The sequence below is a fragment of the Neoarius graeffei genome, chromosome 10 (genome assembly GCF_027579695.1).
Source record: "Neoarius graeffei isolate fNeoGra1 chromosome 10, fNeoGra1.pri, whole genome shotgun sequence".
NCBI classification, from domain to species: Eukaryota; Metazoa; Chordata; class Actinopteri; order Siluriformes; family Ariidae; genus Neoarius; species Neoarius graeffei.
In genome coordinates this window covers 21,309,056-21,325,018 of record NC_083578.1, presented here as the reverse complement: position 1 = coordinate 21,325,018, position 15,963 = coordinate 21,309,056, and the positions used below count along the sequence as shown (strand labels likewise).

Genomic DNA, 15,963 nt, shown 5'->3' with positions numbered 1-15,963 from the left:
TTTGCATGTTCTCTCCGTGTCCGCGTGGGTTTCCTCCGGGTGTTCCGGTTTCCCCCACAGTCCAAAGACATGCAGGTTAGGTTAACTGGTGACTCTAAATTGACCGTAGGTGTGAATGTGAGTGTGAATGGTTGTCTATGTGTCAGCCCTGTGATGACCTGGCGACTTGTCCAGGGTGTACCCCGCCTTTCGCCCGTAGTCAGCTGGGATAGGCTCCAGCTTGCCTGCGACCCTGTAGAACAGGATAAAGCGGCTACAGATAATGAGATGAGATCATCAAATTAATGATTATAAGAAACCAAATATGTATGTATGTATGTATATATATAATTAATAAATGCTTTATTATCTAAGAAGACTACTTCAAGCTTGAAATAAGTAACAATGGATGTAGTAGTACGATTAATAATCTCATCTCATTATCTCTAGCCGCTTTATCCTGTTCTACAGGGTCGCAGGCAAGCTGGAGCCTATCCCAGCTGACTACGGGCGAAAGGCGGGGTACACCCTGGACAAGTCGCCAGGTCATCACAGGGCTGACACATAGACACAGACAACCATTCACACTCACATGCACACCTACGGTCAATTTAGAGTCACCAGTTAACCTAACCTGCATGTCTTTGGACTGTGGGGGAAACCGGAGCACCCGGAGGAAACCCATGCGGACACGGGGAGAACATGCAAAACTCCACACAGAAAGGCCCTCGCCGGCCACGGGGCTCGAACCCGGACCTTCTTGCTGTGAGGCGACAGCGCTAACCACTACACCACCGTGCCGCCACGATTAATAATCTTATATTTAATTTACTGGTAATCTTATAAAAAGGAAATACTCGATATAGTCGACTGTATTCAAGATTCACTAGGAGTCGTTTGTTTTTTTAGGTTTAATCCACAGGAAACCTGCTGTTTGACTGTTAGTTAATTGTCCATTGCTGTTTTCATCATATTTTTATCCATTGTGTCTTGCTCTATTTACACCAAAGATGAGTTCCCACTGTGGTGGAAAACATTTTATTATTAAAGCTTTAAACCATCCCTATTTTTATGGATAAGTGAGTCATAGAGTGCTGGCGCTGGTGGAAATATTATAATTTCCTTGTATGTATGACTAGCTTTCTTAAAGTTAGAGGATATAACTCTGAATCACACCATGCTAAAAATCCACTCGCAAGTGTGTACTCCAGCGATTTATGGTTGGTTGGTGAAATAAAGACAAGAAACAATGAATCGACAAAAAAATAATAACTTGTTTTTGGATGTATATACACGGTTTAGTTATGTATATAATTTCAAATATGCATGCAACTTGTTCAAGGAAAGCTAGGTTTATGAGCAGGGTTTGAGGATCACACTGTGGGAGACGGTTCAGAGGTACGGCTGATCAGTGGACAACGGGAGCTCTTTCGGCTCGGGGCCAGGCAGAACCGGACGCTTGGGGTTTGCTGGAGTATCGCTGTGAACACAAAATAAAGCAATCATTTACTGTAATCCTACAGCACCAATTTAAACCAGAGATCGCAAGCAAGCACGCATTTCAATATTCATTGCTCAGCCTTCCCCTGAATTTCTTTATGCATATGAGAGACAAAAGCTCTTCCTGACCGTTCAAAGTGGGGCTTTAGAACAGACCAGATATGCAAATATGACTTGGTTAAAATATTTGAATATTTAACAACCTGTCCAGGAAGATCCAAAAGGATGGGACAATAACTATCACACACACACACACACACACACACACACACACACACATATACACATATATATAAAAATTATAGTGTCACTGTGAAATAATGATTTGACATCGCCAATATCAAACTATTCATTAACACTTCTAAATTAGCAAAGGAAGTCAAAATTAATTACGTTTCTGTGGCACTCATGAATGAAATAAAGTCTCCGGTTCTGATATTCGATTGATTTGTTCCACAGGAATGTTTACAGTTCCTGAGCACATTTCTGATTCAGGTTGTGCACAGTAAGGAGATGATTATGGAACATCTCCTGGAATCGCTGCATGTGTATCATCCACCACATGGCCATTAAAGGAGAACTGAAGTCATTTTTAAACTTGCTTTATTTTTTTAATTAACGTGTTATTCAATTACGTTTTCGGTTTTAGTAACCTTATATCGTGACTCTTATTGGCAACTAATTGCAATTAAATATTATACTTATCGGCCTATTCGGTTTTTAGCCATGTTGAATTTAGTTCGTTTGGTCCACGGCAGGCGTCGCTTATCCGTGGGATCTCCACGAGACTTGTGCAAGACTTCGAAATGTGACGCGTCAGCGCCGCCATTTTGAAAATTGTTTTCCAAACGAAATATTGCACAAAAACGAGTTTAAATGATGATTACTGCCTACTTTTTTCAAACTCTCCTGATTGCTATCAAAACAAACAAAACTTCCGGCTTGATCACATCAGCATTCGAAAGAGGGTGCGCACGTCTTTTGACAACATTGGCAGATGTTGGTCACTTTGATTTCCGCTGCACGTTTTACTTCCGTCCTACGATGTCTCGCACAGGTCTCAGCGAATCTCATTTACGGCCATTGCTTTGACATATGGACTGATATATATTACATCGCATATTTCAAACACTCATAACTTGCTATAGCGGTGACAAAATAGCGATCAAAAATGCATTCCGATATTTAATAAAATGAGATAAATAGAATTTTGATAATAAAAAAAATTGCCTTCAGTTCTCCTTTAAGGAATTTATAAGGAAAAATATAAGCCAGGAATATTGATATTTTATAATGTAGAGCAACAGGGTTTTGTTTTTTTTTCCTGTATATGTGTGAGAGTTCCCAATAATACAAGAGGTCCTGATATTAAACTACAGTGAAAACAAAAGGTGTAATATTTAATATTAATATTAGATGAAGAACTTGTACACACTTATGGCAACGAAACTCTCAGTGTTAGAACGTATACTGTATTTCTAATCAGGTTAGCTTACCTGCCAGCTGCCAGGGCCTTCTGAGAAGACATTATAACAGTCGGAGGAGTAGATTCCCGTCTTCCATCTCTGGTAAGGTAGTAGTTGTTGGCAAACTTATGGCTCGGCCCAACAGCAAGTTTAGGAGGAGGTTGAGTCCTGGAGTCAAAAGAATGCAAAAATATTTATAAACTAAATTAATATGAATAACTTGCAGAGCTTTAAATGTTTCATCGTGATTCCATTTAACATGCTTGACATGCACTGTTAAACTTCAGTGCATTTTGTTCCCTCAAAATATGAATTCCTTAGTTTAGTTTAATTTAATTTAAGGAAACATAAGAACAAGTAAAACTCACATTAGCAGAGGTATAATAAAGCTTAAAAAAAATCATAATTAAGTGACCTAAAATTATTCGCAGTACAAGAAAAAACAAACAAAAACACAGTTCCAGTCAAAAGTTTGGACACACCTAAGTCAATGTTTTTTCTTTATTTTTATTAATTAAAAAAAAAGTCACTTCATGTCTTAAAGTAATGATGTCATTTCTCTTTACATAGTTGAGTGCTTCTTGACATAATATGAATTACTCCAGTTGTGGAATAGGGCTATTTACTGTATTTTTATTGTTTACTATTTACAAACGCATTAAGACAGCAAGAAATTGCACTAATTATCTGTTGACGAGGCACCTGTTAATTGAAAAGCATTCCAGGTGACTACCTCATGAAGCTGGGTAAGATAACGCCAATAGTGTGCAAAGCGTCATCAAGGTAAACGCTGGCTACTTTGAAGAATCTAAAATATGAAACATAGTTGGGTTTTTTTTTTTTTAACACTTTGTTTACCACATAATTCCATACATGTTCCAGATGTTATTTCATAGTTTTGATATCTTCAGTATTGTTCTACAATGTAGAAAATAGGTCAGAATAGGGTCATTCCACGTCAATTCAACCGGGGCCCGCGCACTTAGGTCTCAAAAAATTCTGAAAAAATCACCAGATGTACCCATGTTACCTAGGAGAAACACTGTAAATTTATTTGAATGTAAGCTGTACACTTTCCATGTTACAGCCAGTTTTACGGGGGTGGTGGTGGGGGGGGTGGTGTCAATTTTGTTCACGCTCTTTTTTGTCAAAGTTCACAAGCCCATAGCTCAAGAACTAAACCATGTAGGAGGCTCAAATTTTGCATGCTGGTACATAAATAGGAATAGTATGCAGCAAAACTGTCATTTTGGGTCTGGATGATCCTGCATGGTCACAGCAGTCCCTCAAAGATGATCAAAATTTTATTGGAGTTTTTGGCTGTGCTCTGTTTAGGCCTTCAGAAGACATATTTTTACCCAACATAGGCTCTTGATTTTTTTTCCCTTATTGAGAGAAGTAGAAACACTCTCAAAAAAAGCAATAAACAGAAAGGAAACTCGGCGGCACGGTGGTGTAGTGGTTAGCGCTGTCGCCTCACAGCAAGAAAGTCCGGGTTCGAGCCCCGTGGCCGGCGAGGGCCTTTCTGTGCGGAGTTTGCATGTTCTCCCCATGTCCGCGTGGGTTTTCTCCGGGTGCTCCGGTTTCGCCCACAGTCCAAAGACATGCAGGTTAGGTTAACTGGTGACTCTAAATTGACCGTAGGTGTGAATGTGAGTGTGAATGGTTGTCTGTGTCTATGTGTCAGCCCTGTGATGACCTGGCGACTTGTCCAGGGTGTACCCCGCCTTTCGCCCGTAGTCAGCTGGGATAGGCTTCAGCTTGCCTGCGACCCTGTAGAAGGATAAAGCGGCTAGAGATAATGAGATGAGAAAGGAAACTCTATCAGTGTTTGAACAGAAGACCTCACAAGTCTGACAAATCATTTTGGATGTCATTTTCAGAGCACCGTAACACCTTGTGGGAATGTGCGCAGATTTTTTAAATATTTTTTCTTTATTCTCCATGATCCCTTCTTTTTAAAAACACCAATTTGGCTTGTCTTACTCGAATCTTTTTTATTTTCCACCCTGAACATGGGCAAAATGCACCATTGAGAGCAATATGTTTTCTATAACATTAATGTAAAGAGTAAATAACCAAAGGCCAATTTTGCCCTGACATGATCGCCTGAGAGCGCCTGTGCAGGGGTGGAGGGATCCTTTTCAATTTCAACGATTCAGTGATTTTAGGGGCACCTGTCGTTACTCTCAATATTGATACCCCTAAAATCACTGAATCATTGAAATTCAGTGATGGTTACTCTCAATACTCTCAATATTGAGAGTAACGACAGGTGCCCCTAAAATCACTGAATCATTGAAATTGGAAAGGATCCCTCCACCCCTGCACAGGCGCTCTCAGGTGATCATGTCAGGGCAAAATTGGCCTTTGGTTATTTACTCTTTACATTAATCTTATAGAAAACATATTGCTCTCAATGGTGCATTTTGCCCATGTACGGTGCTCTGAAAATGACATCCAAAATGATTTGTAAGACTTGTGAGGTCTTCTGTTCAAACACTGATAGAGTTTCCTTTCTGTTATTGCTTTTTTTGAGAGTGTTTCTACTTATCTCAATAAGGGAAAAAAAAAATCAAGAGCCTGTGTTGGGTAAAAATATGTCTTCTGAAGGGCTAAACAGAGCACAGCTAAAAACTCCAATAAAATTTTGATCATCTTTGAGGGAGTGCTGTGACCATGCAGGATCATCCAGACCCAAAATGACAGTTTTGCTACATACTATTCCTATTTATGTACGAACATGCAAAATTTGAGCCTCCTACATGGTTTAGTTCTTGAGCTATGGGCTTGTGAACTTTAACCAAAAAAAAAAAAAGTCTGAACAAAATTGACCCCCCAGTAAAACTGGCTGTAACATGGAAAGTGTACAGCTTACATTCAAATAAATTTACAGTGTTTCTCCTAGGTAACATGGGTACATCTGGTGATTTTTTTCAGAATTTTTTGAGACCTAAGTGCGCAGGCCCCGGTTGAATTGACGTGGAATGACCCAATACAGAAAAAACTCTGAATGAGTACCGTACGTGTACAAACGTTTGACTGGTGTTGTCGGTACCGACACCCTAATATGAGTGTCATTTTGCGCTGTTTAAGTCGTCCTGAAAATGCATTTGAGTGTTTTCCTTGCTCTAACACACCTGCATTAACTCAGGAAGGGATGGTAATTTGCTGATTAGATGAATCAGGTGGATTAAAGCAGGGAAAGCGCTCAAATGGACATGTTCTCCAGGACCAGAGCTGGGAACCTGTGACTAACAGAACCAGCCTGAAGGACTGTGTTGAGGTGTAATAAGAAGTTGCTATGCTACACTCCAGTCACTAGATGTGAGTATAGAGCTGTGGCGGGGACAAAACTGAGGTGGCGTGAGTAGGGGTGCATTTAGACCTCCTCTGGTTCCAGATTCAAAAAGGCAGTGGGATGAAATGCAAACATGTAAAGCCTCAATGACCTTTTTGCAACCTCTTCGTAACGCAGTTGAAGCTTTGCCTGCAGATTCCGCTGTGGACAGAGCAATCAGAAAAAGAAAAAAAAAAACATGATTAAGCAAGCATTAGAAGTTATCAATTCATATTATTTAGAGGCTTGGTGCAAGCTTTGCCAACACAAAGCCTAATCAATCAATCATCGACTTCACACTAGTGAGAAGTCTGTTACGCCTCTGCAGTTCATACAGTCGTTGTAGTCTCAGTATTAATAACTATGAAGCCAAGACAGTAATGTATTTATTACATGGATAGGTCCGTGCCAAATGACCAGATGGTGGTTGCAGCACCAGATTCATTTTCTTTGTGAGAGCTTATGGGCAATTCCATGTAAATGTCAACCTCACCATGCAAAAATAAAGCAACATGTAATACATCAAAACCACTCAGAGATATCACCTCGGCCTGTATTTTACAGATGTGAATAAGTTGAACCAATTTGTAACCAACCTAATATGTCACTGTCAGTCTTTCTTTCTTATAATGTAAACCCCAAGCTAAAATCAACGTTGATCATGTACAATTCTATATTATTGCCACAAGCCACAGAAATGTATGCTAAAATCCACAAAACAGCAAAACAATAGCCATCCTAAATATTATTTAAGAACTTTGATAGTTTTAGCTGATATTTAGAGAGTTTTTCAAAGGGTTATGCTGGTTAAATTGCTGATTTTCTAAACATATGCCATGTCTATTTCAGACGCGTCACATCCATAACGGAATTTCGTCACATCCATAACACTGACTTTTCCTTCCGAAACTCTGCATGAAATACAAAACATTTTAAACAAAGATTTTTTAATATTCACCTTGGTCCCCTCTATCAAATGGATATCTCCATTTCGACATTAGGTTTACAATTTCAGAGTTTGATAAAAATGTACAGTCACCCAAGAAAAGTGATACTTTTTCTGTCACATCCATAACGCATCTTTTATTGGCATTTTCTGGCATGCCCGAGATGTACTATGGGAATTGTTCTTGTTCTATCACTTCTCCAGTATGGTACAGCCTTAAAATATGCAACACCTGTTTAAATACCGGGAGACAATAAAACATGCACTGGGTCATTTGTTGCCATTTTGAGTTCAAGTGTCACGTCCATAACGCTGGAATTGCTCTTATGGTAATAGATACTGGTGAAATATGAACTGATAAAAGATTTCGGGGCCCTGTTCTGTGTATTTTTGAAAATTACTAAATTAGACCAGAATGTACCCCCTAAATCCTCGCCAGGGATTTTTGGGGTTTTAAATGTGTTTTTCTCAGCTTCTAGGCTACACAGAGGTTTGAAATTTGGTAAATTAACTCTCTACATGTTGCTCATCTGGTAGGAAAACATAGAGCCATCTATCTAGAAAATCCTGGTCATAGATACTTCCTAAAAATGCTAAAAATTAAGAAAAACGCACTTGCGAGTGGGGTTTAGGGCCCTGAAAATACTAGAAAACAAATGCATTCATCTCCTATCACTACCTGTTTTTATGATAAACCAGATTGCCTGGTCACTTATATAATGGGAGCTCTCTAGATAGAGTATTTACAGAAATATGGCAGATTCAATTACATACCCCACAAAAAGTATCATATCGTTAAGACCCTGAATGGAAATGAAGCACAGGCAGCACAGGTCTGCAACTGGGTAAATAGTTTCATTAATTCAATCACTACAAACATGTGAAGTGTCCTCTTGTTGTTATTTGTGCATCATTCTCTTTTTTCAATCCCAAATAATCCATTTTAATGCCCTTTTTGCGGGGTATGTAATTGAATCTGCCATATTTCTGTAAATACTCTATCTAGAGAGCTCCCATTACATAAGTGACCAGGCAATCTGGTTTATAATAAGACCAGGTAGTGATAGGAGATGAATGCATTTGTTTTCTAGTATTTTTAGGGCCCTAAACCCCACTAGTGAGCACGTTTTTCTTAATTTTTTAGCATTTTTAGGAAGGACCTATGGCCAGGATTTTTTAGATAGATGGCTCTATGTTTTCCTGCCAGATTAATTTACCAAATTTCAAACCTCTGTGTAGCCAAGAAGCTGAGAAAAATCAGGGGCAAAGACAGGTTTTTAATTTGGGCACCATGGCGAGTGTAGCGAGCCTAAAAATTTTTTTAATTATTATTTTCGCGCATAGCGTGCCGAAAATATTTGACGTATCATTTTTAGTAATTTTTTTAACCAATTATAAATATATCGAGCAATAAAAATAATAGAAATTACATAATCATGTGCAAGTATAAAGTAGTGCTGTATCTAAAAAGTCAAAAGTTTTCTCCAACATTCTGAATAAATAAAAAAAAGATAAAAATAGTTCATGAATTTTTTATATGTATGAAAAATGGAAAACAATATGTAATATCAATCTATTTGCACAAGAGTATGGGCAGCAGAGAACTTTAAAGAAACAGTCCACCGTACTTCCATAATGAAATATGCTCTTATCTGAATTGAGACGAGCTGCTCCGTACCTATCCGAGCTTTGCGCGACCTCCCAGTCAGTCAGACGCAGTCAGACGCGCTGTCACTCCTGTTAGCAATGTAGCTAGGCTCAGCATGGCCAACGGTATTTTTTGGGGCTGTAGTTAGATGCGACCAAACTCTTCCGCATTTTTCCTGTTTACATAGGTTTATATGACCAGTGATATGAAACAAGTTCAGTTACACAAATTGAAACGTAGCGATTGTCTATGCTATGGAAAGTCCGCACTATAATGACAGGCGTACTAACACCTTCTGCGCGCTTCGGCAGCGCATTGATACGGAGCTCAGATATCAATGCGCTGCCGAAGCGCGCAGAAGGTGTTAGTACGCCTGTCATTATAGTGCGGACTTTCCATAGCATAGAAAATCGCTACGTTTCAATTTGTGTAACTGAACTTGTTTCATATCACTGGTCATATAAACCTATGTAAACAGGAAAAATGCGGAAGAGTTTGGTCGCATCTAACTACAGCCCCAAAAAATACCGTTGGCCATACTGAGCCTAGCTACATTGCTAACAGGCGTGACAGCGCATCTGACTGCGTCTGACTGACTGGGAGGTCGCGCAAAGCTCGGATAGGTACGGAGCAGCTCGTCTCAATTCAGATAAGAGCATATTTCATTATGGAAATACGGTGGACTGTTCCTTTAAAATCTCAAACAGTGAAACAATAATGATCTAGAACAATCAAAATATAAAAAAATGACATATATGTATCTGTCTAAATTAAGCTATTGATACATATCAAAAAAGCTAGAATATGTCAATTCAACAATATATCAATTAAAATAAAACAAGATGTCAATATATAATATAACCACATAAAATAGTTTGTAGTATGTCATTACATATATTAATAATAGGTCCAGTAGTATAATTAGTATAACAGTCATTCAACAACACATTTAAAAAGTTATTACTCATCTCATTATCTCTAGCCGCTTTATCCTTCTACAGGGTCGCAGGCAAGCTGGAGCCTATCCCAGCTGACTACGGGCGAAAGGCGGGGTACACCCTGGACAAGTCGCCAGGTCATCACAGGGCTGACACATAGACACAGACAACCATTCACACTCACATTCACACCTACGGTCAATTTAGAGCCACCAGTTAACCTAACCTGCATGTCTTTGGACTGTGGGGGAAACCGGAGCACCCGGAGGAAACCCACGCGGACACGGGGAGAACATGCAAACTCCACACAGAAAGGCCCTCGTCAGCCACGGGGCTCGAACCCGGACCTTCTTGCTGTGAGGCGACAGCGCTAACCACTACACCACCGTGCCGCCACACTTTGCTTTTTAAAAAAAAAGTAGTCTCAGGTACAATGAGTGCAGTTTGATAAGGAAATGAGCTGTAGGTTTTACTGAGTGTCTTCCAGAACCAGCCACAGTTCTTCTGGACACTTTGACTGTCACACTCGCTTCTTCATTTTGCAGCAAAACCCAGTAGCCTTCTTTTTTTTTTTAAATCTGAAAAAGTGGTTTCATGTAATATGCTGATCAGATACAAACTTTTTTCCCCTGTAACATTTAATTTTTTGCTGGAAAACAAACATCTGGAACTCTAAAATGCTTTTGTACTGACTCGATAATGTAGAAGTCATAAAATAGAAATCTATAACAAAGTTTGTATGAAAAAAATAGGGTGCCTCAGAGTTTTGCACAGTACTCTGTATAAATATATATATTTGAGAATTATTGTTTTGTGGCAGTTAAAACATAATTATTGAGTTGCATGCTGCCGTTGTGTCAGTCAGATGAAAGGTCTCAGGTAGCAAACTGATGTTGGGCCATCGTTAACCATTTCACTGGGTTAAAAGTGGGTGCCGAAGCTAACCCAGTTGGGACCAAGTTGGACTTTTTAGCCACCTTCATATTCACAAAGGATATGAAAAACACTCCTTTATCAATGATGAATCAGTGTTTGGACATCTTTGACAGGTTTGTTATTAAAAGTAATATCCTTTGTCAATGCTGGATAGGGAAGGCCAACATACATCACCACTGAACATCAGTATGTTACTTGGAGTGTTTACTGAATGTGGGCCACAACTGGGCCGGGCCAGGTCAGGGCCAGAACTCAACTGTTATCTGGATGTCCCACACTGTCCTGCAAACACTGATCAGGTCACATTATATTCTTATACTGCAATCCTGAGCCTGCTATACCAGGATACAGAGCCTACAGCATACTTTAAGCTTAGGTCACAACCGGACGTACGGTTTTTTGGCCGTACAATTTTTGGCGTTTCCCAAATCGCTGCATTTTTTTTGTTCATGGAGAAAGATGCACATTGGCCGCAAGTTTGTCTTGCAACCTGAAAAAAACATAAGCGCCCGTAGAGTTTGTTTGACATGACAAAGAACCTCTGCGGCCGGTCTGCAGCCAGTCTATGGCTCGAAAATCAGCACGTCACACGCGCACCCTCCATGCGTTTCACGCACGCCCTCCGTGCGTTTCTTGCGTTTTTTGCACGTAGACCAGCCGTAGGAGCACGTACGGCCGGTTGTGACCGAGGCATTAAGGAGGTGCAATCTTTTGTCAAGTCAAGTGGTGTGATGAAAATCACCTCACTATTAACGTTAGGAAAACAGAGGAAATGTTGTTGGATCCTAAGTTAATAGGGGACCATACTCCACTTTGTATCCATGGTGTAGAAATCAGCCAAGTGAATTCACACAGGTATCTTGGTATCCACCTTGATCTGGACCACCTTTTCAGTTGGCAAGTCCATGTTGACCACCTGTGTTCTCGCCTGCAGCAAAGATTGTACTTCTTGCGCAGGCTCAGGGTGTTTGGTGTAAACCAAAAAGTGATGTTTTTATTTTAACAGCGTATCTTGGAAAGCATTCTTACGGTAGGTACAGTAACCTCTCAGTCCATTTGAAATCAAGAATTGCCCGCAATGAAAGTGATACGGAGGTCTGAAAAGCTGCCCCTGCAGGCCATCTATGCGCAGTCTGTGCTTAGACATGCACAGAGAATTTTGTCTGATGAGTCCCATGTCCTCCACTCTGAATATGACCTTTTACCATCAGGCAAACGCTATAGAGTCCCCGACTGCAGGCTTAACCACTTCAAAAATTCATTCTTACCAACTTCAGTCAGAGTTTTGAATGCTTCTAAGGCCAAAGGCGTTGTGCAATAGGGCTACGGACGGTTCATCATGGTGGTTTTTGGTTGTGTATTTATACTCATGGTTCTGTGTGTGTGGGTGCATGTGTTGTATATGTTTTATGTTTACCTGCGAGTGTGTGTCTGTACATGTCGTCTGTATGTGTATTGATGTTTATCAGTGTGTGTCTGTATATGTTGGTATGTGTATTGTTCATCTATTTATTCTCTATGTAAGCAGCAATGAAGTCCAAGACGAATTTCCCTTTGGGGACAATAAAGTGCATCTTATCTTATCTTATATATATATATATATATATACACACACTACCATTCAAAAGTTTTGGGTCACTTTGAAATGTCCTTATTTTTGAAAGAAAAGCACTGTTCTTTTCAATGAAGATCACTTTAAACTAATCAGAAATACACTCTATACATTGCTAATGTGGTAAATGACTATTCTAGCTGCAAATGTCTGGTTTTTGGTGCAATATCTCCATAGGTGTATAGAGGCCCATTTCCAGCAACTATCACTCCAGTGAGGGCGGCATGGTGGTGTAGTGGTTAGCGCTGTTGCCTCACAGCAAGAAGGTCCGGGTTCGAGCCCTGTGGCCGGTGAGGGCCTTTCTGTGCAGAGTTTGCATGTTCTCCCCATGTCCGCGTGGGTTTCCTCCGGGTGCTCCGGTTTCCCCCACAGTCCAAAGACATGCAGGTTAGGTTAACTGGTGACTCTAAATTGAGCGTAGGTGTGAATGGGAGTGTGAATGGTTGTCTGTGTCTATGTGTCAGCCCTGTGATGACCTGGCGACTTGTCCAGGGTGTACCCCGTCTTTCGCCCGTAGTCAGCTGGGATAGGCTCCAGCTTGCCTGCGACCCTGTAGAACAGGATAAAGCGGCTACAGATAATGAGATGAGATGAGATCACTCCAGTGTTCTAATGGTACAATGTGTTTGCTCATTGCCTCAGAAGGCTAATGGATGATTAGAAAACCCTTGTACAATCATGTTAGCACAGCTGAAAACAGTTGAGCTCTTTAGAGAAGCTATAAAACTGACCTTCCTTTGAGCAGATTGAGTTTCTGGAGCATCACATTTGTGGGGTCGATTAAATGCTCAAAATGGCCAGAAAAATGTCTTGACTATATTTTCTATTCATTTTACAACTTATGGCGGTAAATAAAAGTGTGACTTTTCATGGAAAACACAAAATTGTCTGGGTGACCCCAAACTTTTGAACGGTACATATTTAAGCAGTGACACCCCTGAGTCACCTTTTGACAGCTCATTTCTAAAGACCTGGACACACACACACACACACACAGGTATTGTTAGTAGTACATGCAACAATAATAACACAATGAAACCTGTGTGTAGCACTAGCACAGTCCTAACAAACTCCAAGTGAGCTATGGTATCTAACAGAAACTGTGCTCTGATTTACACATTATACACATTTCTGAGTATCACTGCATCATCAGAAGGCTGATTAAACCCCTTACCCCCGCCAAAAAGTTCCTTAATCTCTGAATAAACGGTGTCGCCGTCGCCATAGCTGCTGTCAAGGTGAAAAAGAAACGCTCTGCACTTCTACTGTTCCGAGATCAGCTCTACACTTAAGAACCGAGCGCAGTCACAATACGTATTTCCTTTGCAGCTGATCTGACATCAGTCACATACACTATTTTTTTTCCCCTCTGACTGAGCTAGGAGCGGAAGTAGAATTTCTTCTTCATGCCTGAACGCGGTGACGTCTAGGAGTCAACAGTGAATTGATCTCCCCCTATCGGTTGTTTTAGCAGTAATGTGCTAATATTTACAGGAATGCGAGGTTTTCATGCGACTCGTTTTAATTAATTGAACAGTAAACTGTTGATTTATTGATTTTTATTTAGTAAAATAATGCACAAAATACATAAATACAGTGTAGATACACGGATAACACAAGAAACTGTATAACACTTATTTCCATTGTGGTCTTATCCTTGTATGTTGTGCATAAGGACACCATTAACCTACTGATAAACTTCTCATCTCATCTCATTATCTGTAGCCGCTTTATCCTGTTCTACAGGGTCGCAGGCAAGCTGGAGCCTATCCCAGCTGACTACGGGCGAAAGACGGGGTACACCCTGGACAAGTCGCCAGGTCATCACAGGGCTGACACATAGACACAGACAACCATTCACACTCCCATTCACACCTACGCTCAATTTAGAGTCACCAGTTAACCTAACCTGCATGTCTTTGGACTGTGGGGGAAACCGGAGCACCCGGAGGAAACCCACGCGGACACGGGGAGAACATGCAAACTCCGCACAGAAGGCCCTCGCCGGCCCCGGGGCTCGAACCCAGGACCTTCTTGCTGTGAGGCGACAGCGCTAACCACTACACCACCGTGCCGCCCAGATATGTAATATTGGATCATTTTCCTCAATAAATAAATGACCAAGTATAATATTTTTGTCTCATTTGTTTAACTGGGTTCTCTTTATCTACTTTTAGGACTTGTGTGAAAATCTGATGATGTTTTAGGTCATATTTATGCATAAATATAGAAAATTCTAAAGGGTTCACAAACTTTCAAGCACCACTGTAGTTCTATTTTAAAGTCTTTCAATTGATTTGTTCCATTATGTATGATGAAGGAAAGAAAATATCAGGTATATTCGATTCAAAACTTCCATGTATGGCACATATATGAAGAAACTGTTTGAGATGGATTTCAAATGGATCACTAACAGTGAATTTGCAGAGGTTTTGCTGCACAGAAAGCTAGCAGAGTTGTCGCCACAGGCTTTCAGAAATAAAACTAATGAACTGGATTCTGGGAAGGGTGAGTCAGCCGCTTTAATTATAACCATTCACAAATCATTCTGGTGACTGTTATCACCATTCAGTAATTATAACCTGACTTTTATAAGTGTTAGTTAAATACTTGTGATATCTGCTTGTTAAGTCTGATAGTAGTTAGCACTCAAACTTTTTTCTTCATTCATTTAAATGTTCTGACTGCAAAGTTGAATTCTGGGCAAACTGTTCTATTGCTGTTGGAGTTTCAGGATGTTTTATTGCTGCGCACACCATGTGTCCTGTGTGTAAATGTTTTGCTGAGATAAAAAGCGTCCCACATTTTATGATTCTGGAGACTGACGAAGCAAGTGAGCAACAATATCACATGACCACCGTGGGGCATGTTTGACCTACTTTTAACCAAAAGTCGGCGTGGGCAAACATGGCGGACTTGGCTCTCCCACGAGCTAAAAGCCAACAGAAAAGAAAAGGAAAGTCTGCCTAGTGAGTGCAACTGCAAGATAGAGCAAGGTTAGATGACACGTCATTATTCTGAATAGATAACTAAATCATTCTAGCTAGCGCTTAGCTATCTTAGCCTTAGAATCCATGGGCTCGACTCCACGGTAGCGAGTACGAAGATCTACACCGAATGTTTTGATCTTACAGAGAAAGAAACAAGAACACAAAAGCAGTAACAGAGAAAAGATATATTCGTCTTTTGTTTCACGGCTCTATTCACGAATGTCAACCACAAATCACATCCCTGCGACCCAAAACTCTCTGAGCTCGATGCAGAGTCACGATGTTTTCTGCGCATTGCCATCTTGGTGTGATGCAGTTCCATATTCTGCAAATTAGTTAAAGCTCCTTGTGTTCGGCTGTTTCCATAGGACATTCGGTCCTAAAACCGAGAAGAGCGACCCTCAGCAGATCAAAATGATCACGTCTCATCCACATGATGTTGTTCTTGTGAGAGATAGGAAAATTTCATGCACAATAAAAAAAAAAAATTCAGATGTCTTTGCAGTCAGCACCTTTAAGAATTGTAACTAACCTTATCAACTGCATCCATTTCCTCTTCTCTTTATCATCACAAAGAAAGTGATAAAATGACAATTGAATAGTTTTTT

At 40.3% G+C, this 15,963-nt stretch overlaps 1 protein-coding gene across 1 annotated transcript; it reads right to left on the bottom strand.

Annotated features, from left to right (window-relative positions):
* Positions 1–1,233: 1,233 nt before the first annotated feature.
* On the bottom strand, positions 1,234–13,656 carry ndufa7 (NADH:ubiquinone oxidoreductase subunit A7). Its single transcript, XM_060930744.1, has 4 exons — positions 13,540–13,656; positions 6,398–6,447; positions 2,976–3,113; positions 1,234–1,459 (listed from the first exon to the last, which is right to left on the bottom strand). Exons 1-4 carry the CDS (start codon positions 13,588–13,590, stop codon positions 1,372–1,374), a joined length of 327 nt encoding a protein of 108 aa, XP_060786727.1. The 5' UTR covers positions 13,591–13,656; the 3' UTR covers positions 1,234–1,371.
* Positions 13,657–15,963: the final 2,307 nt, after the last annotated feature.

Bases quoted from the DNA above. Each gene is read 5' to 3' on its own strand.
- ndufa7 (XM_060930744.1), bottom strand. From the start codon at position 13,590: ATGGCGACGGCGACACCGTTTATTCAGAGATTAAGGAACTTTTTGGCG. The intron at 6,448-13,539 runs GTAAGGGGTTTA...CTCTGTCCACAG, and splicing joins TAAGGAACTTTTTGGCGGGG to CGGAATCTGCAGGCAAAGCT. The intron at 1,460-2,975 runs GTAAGCTAACCT...TTGTGTTCACAG, and splicing joins AAGGCCCTGGCAGCTGGCAG to CGATACTCCAGCAAACCCCA.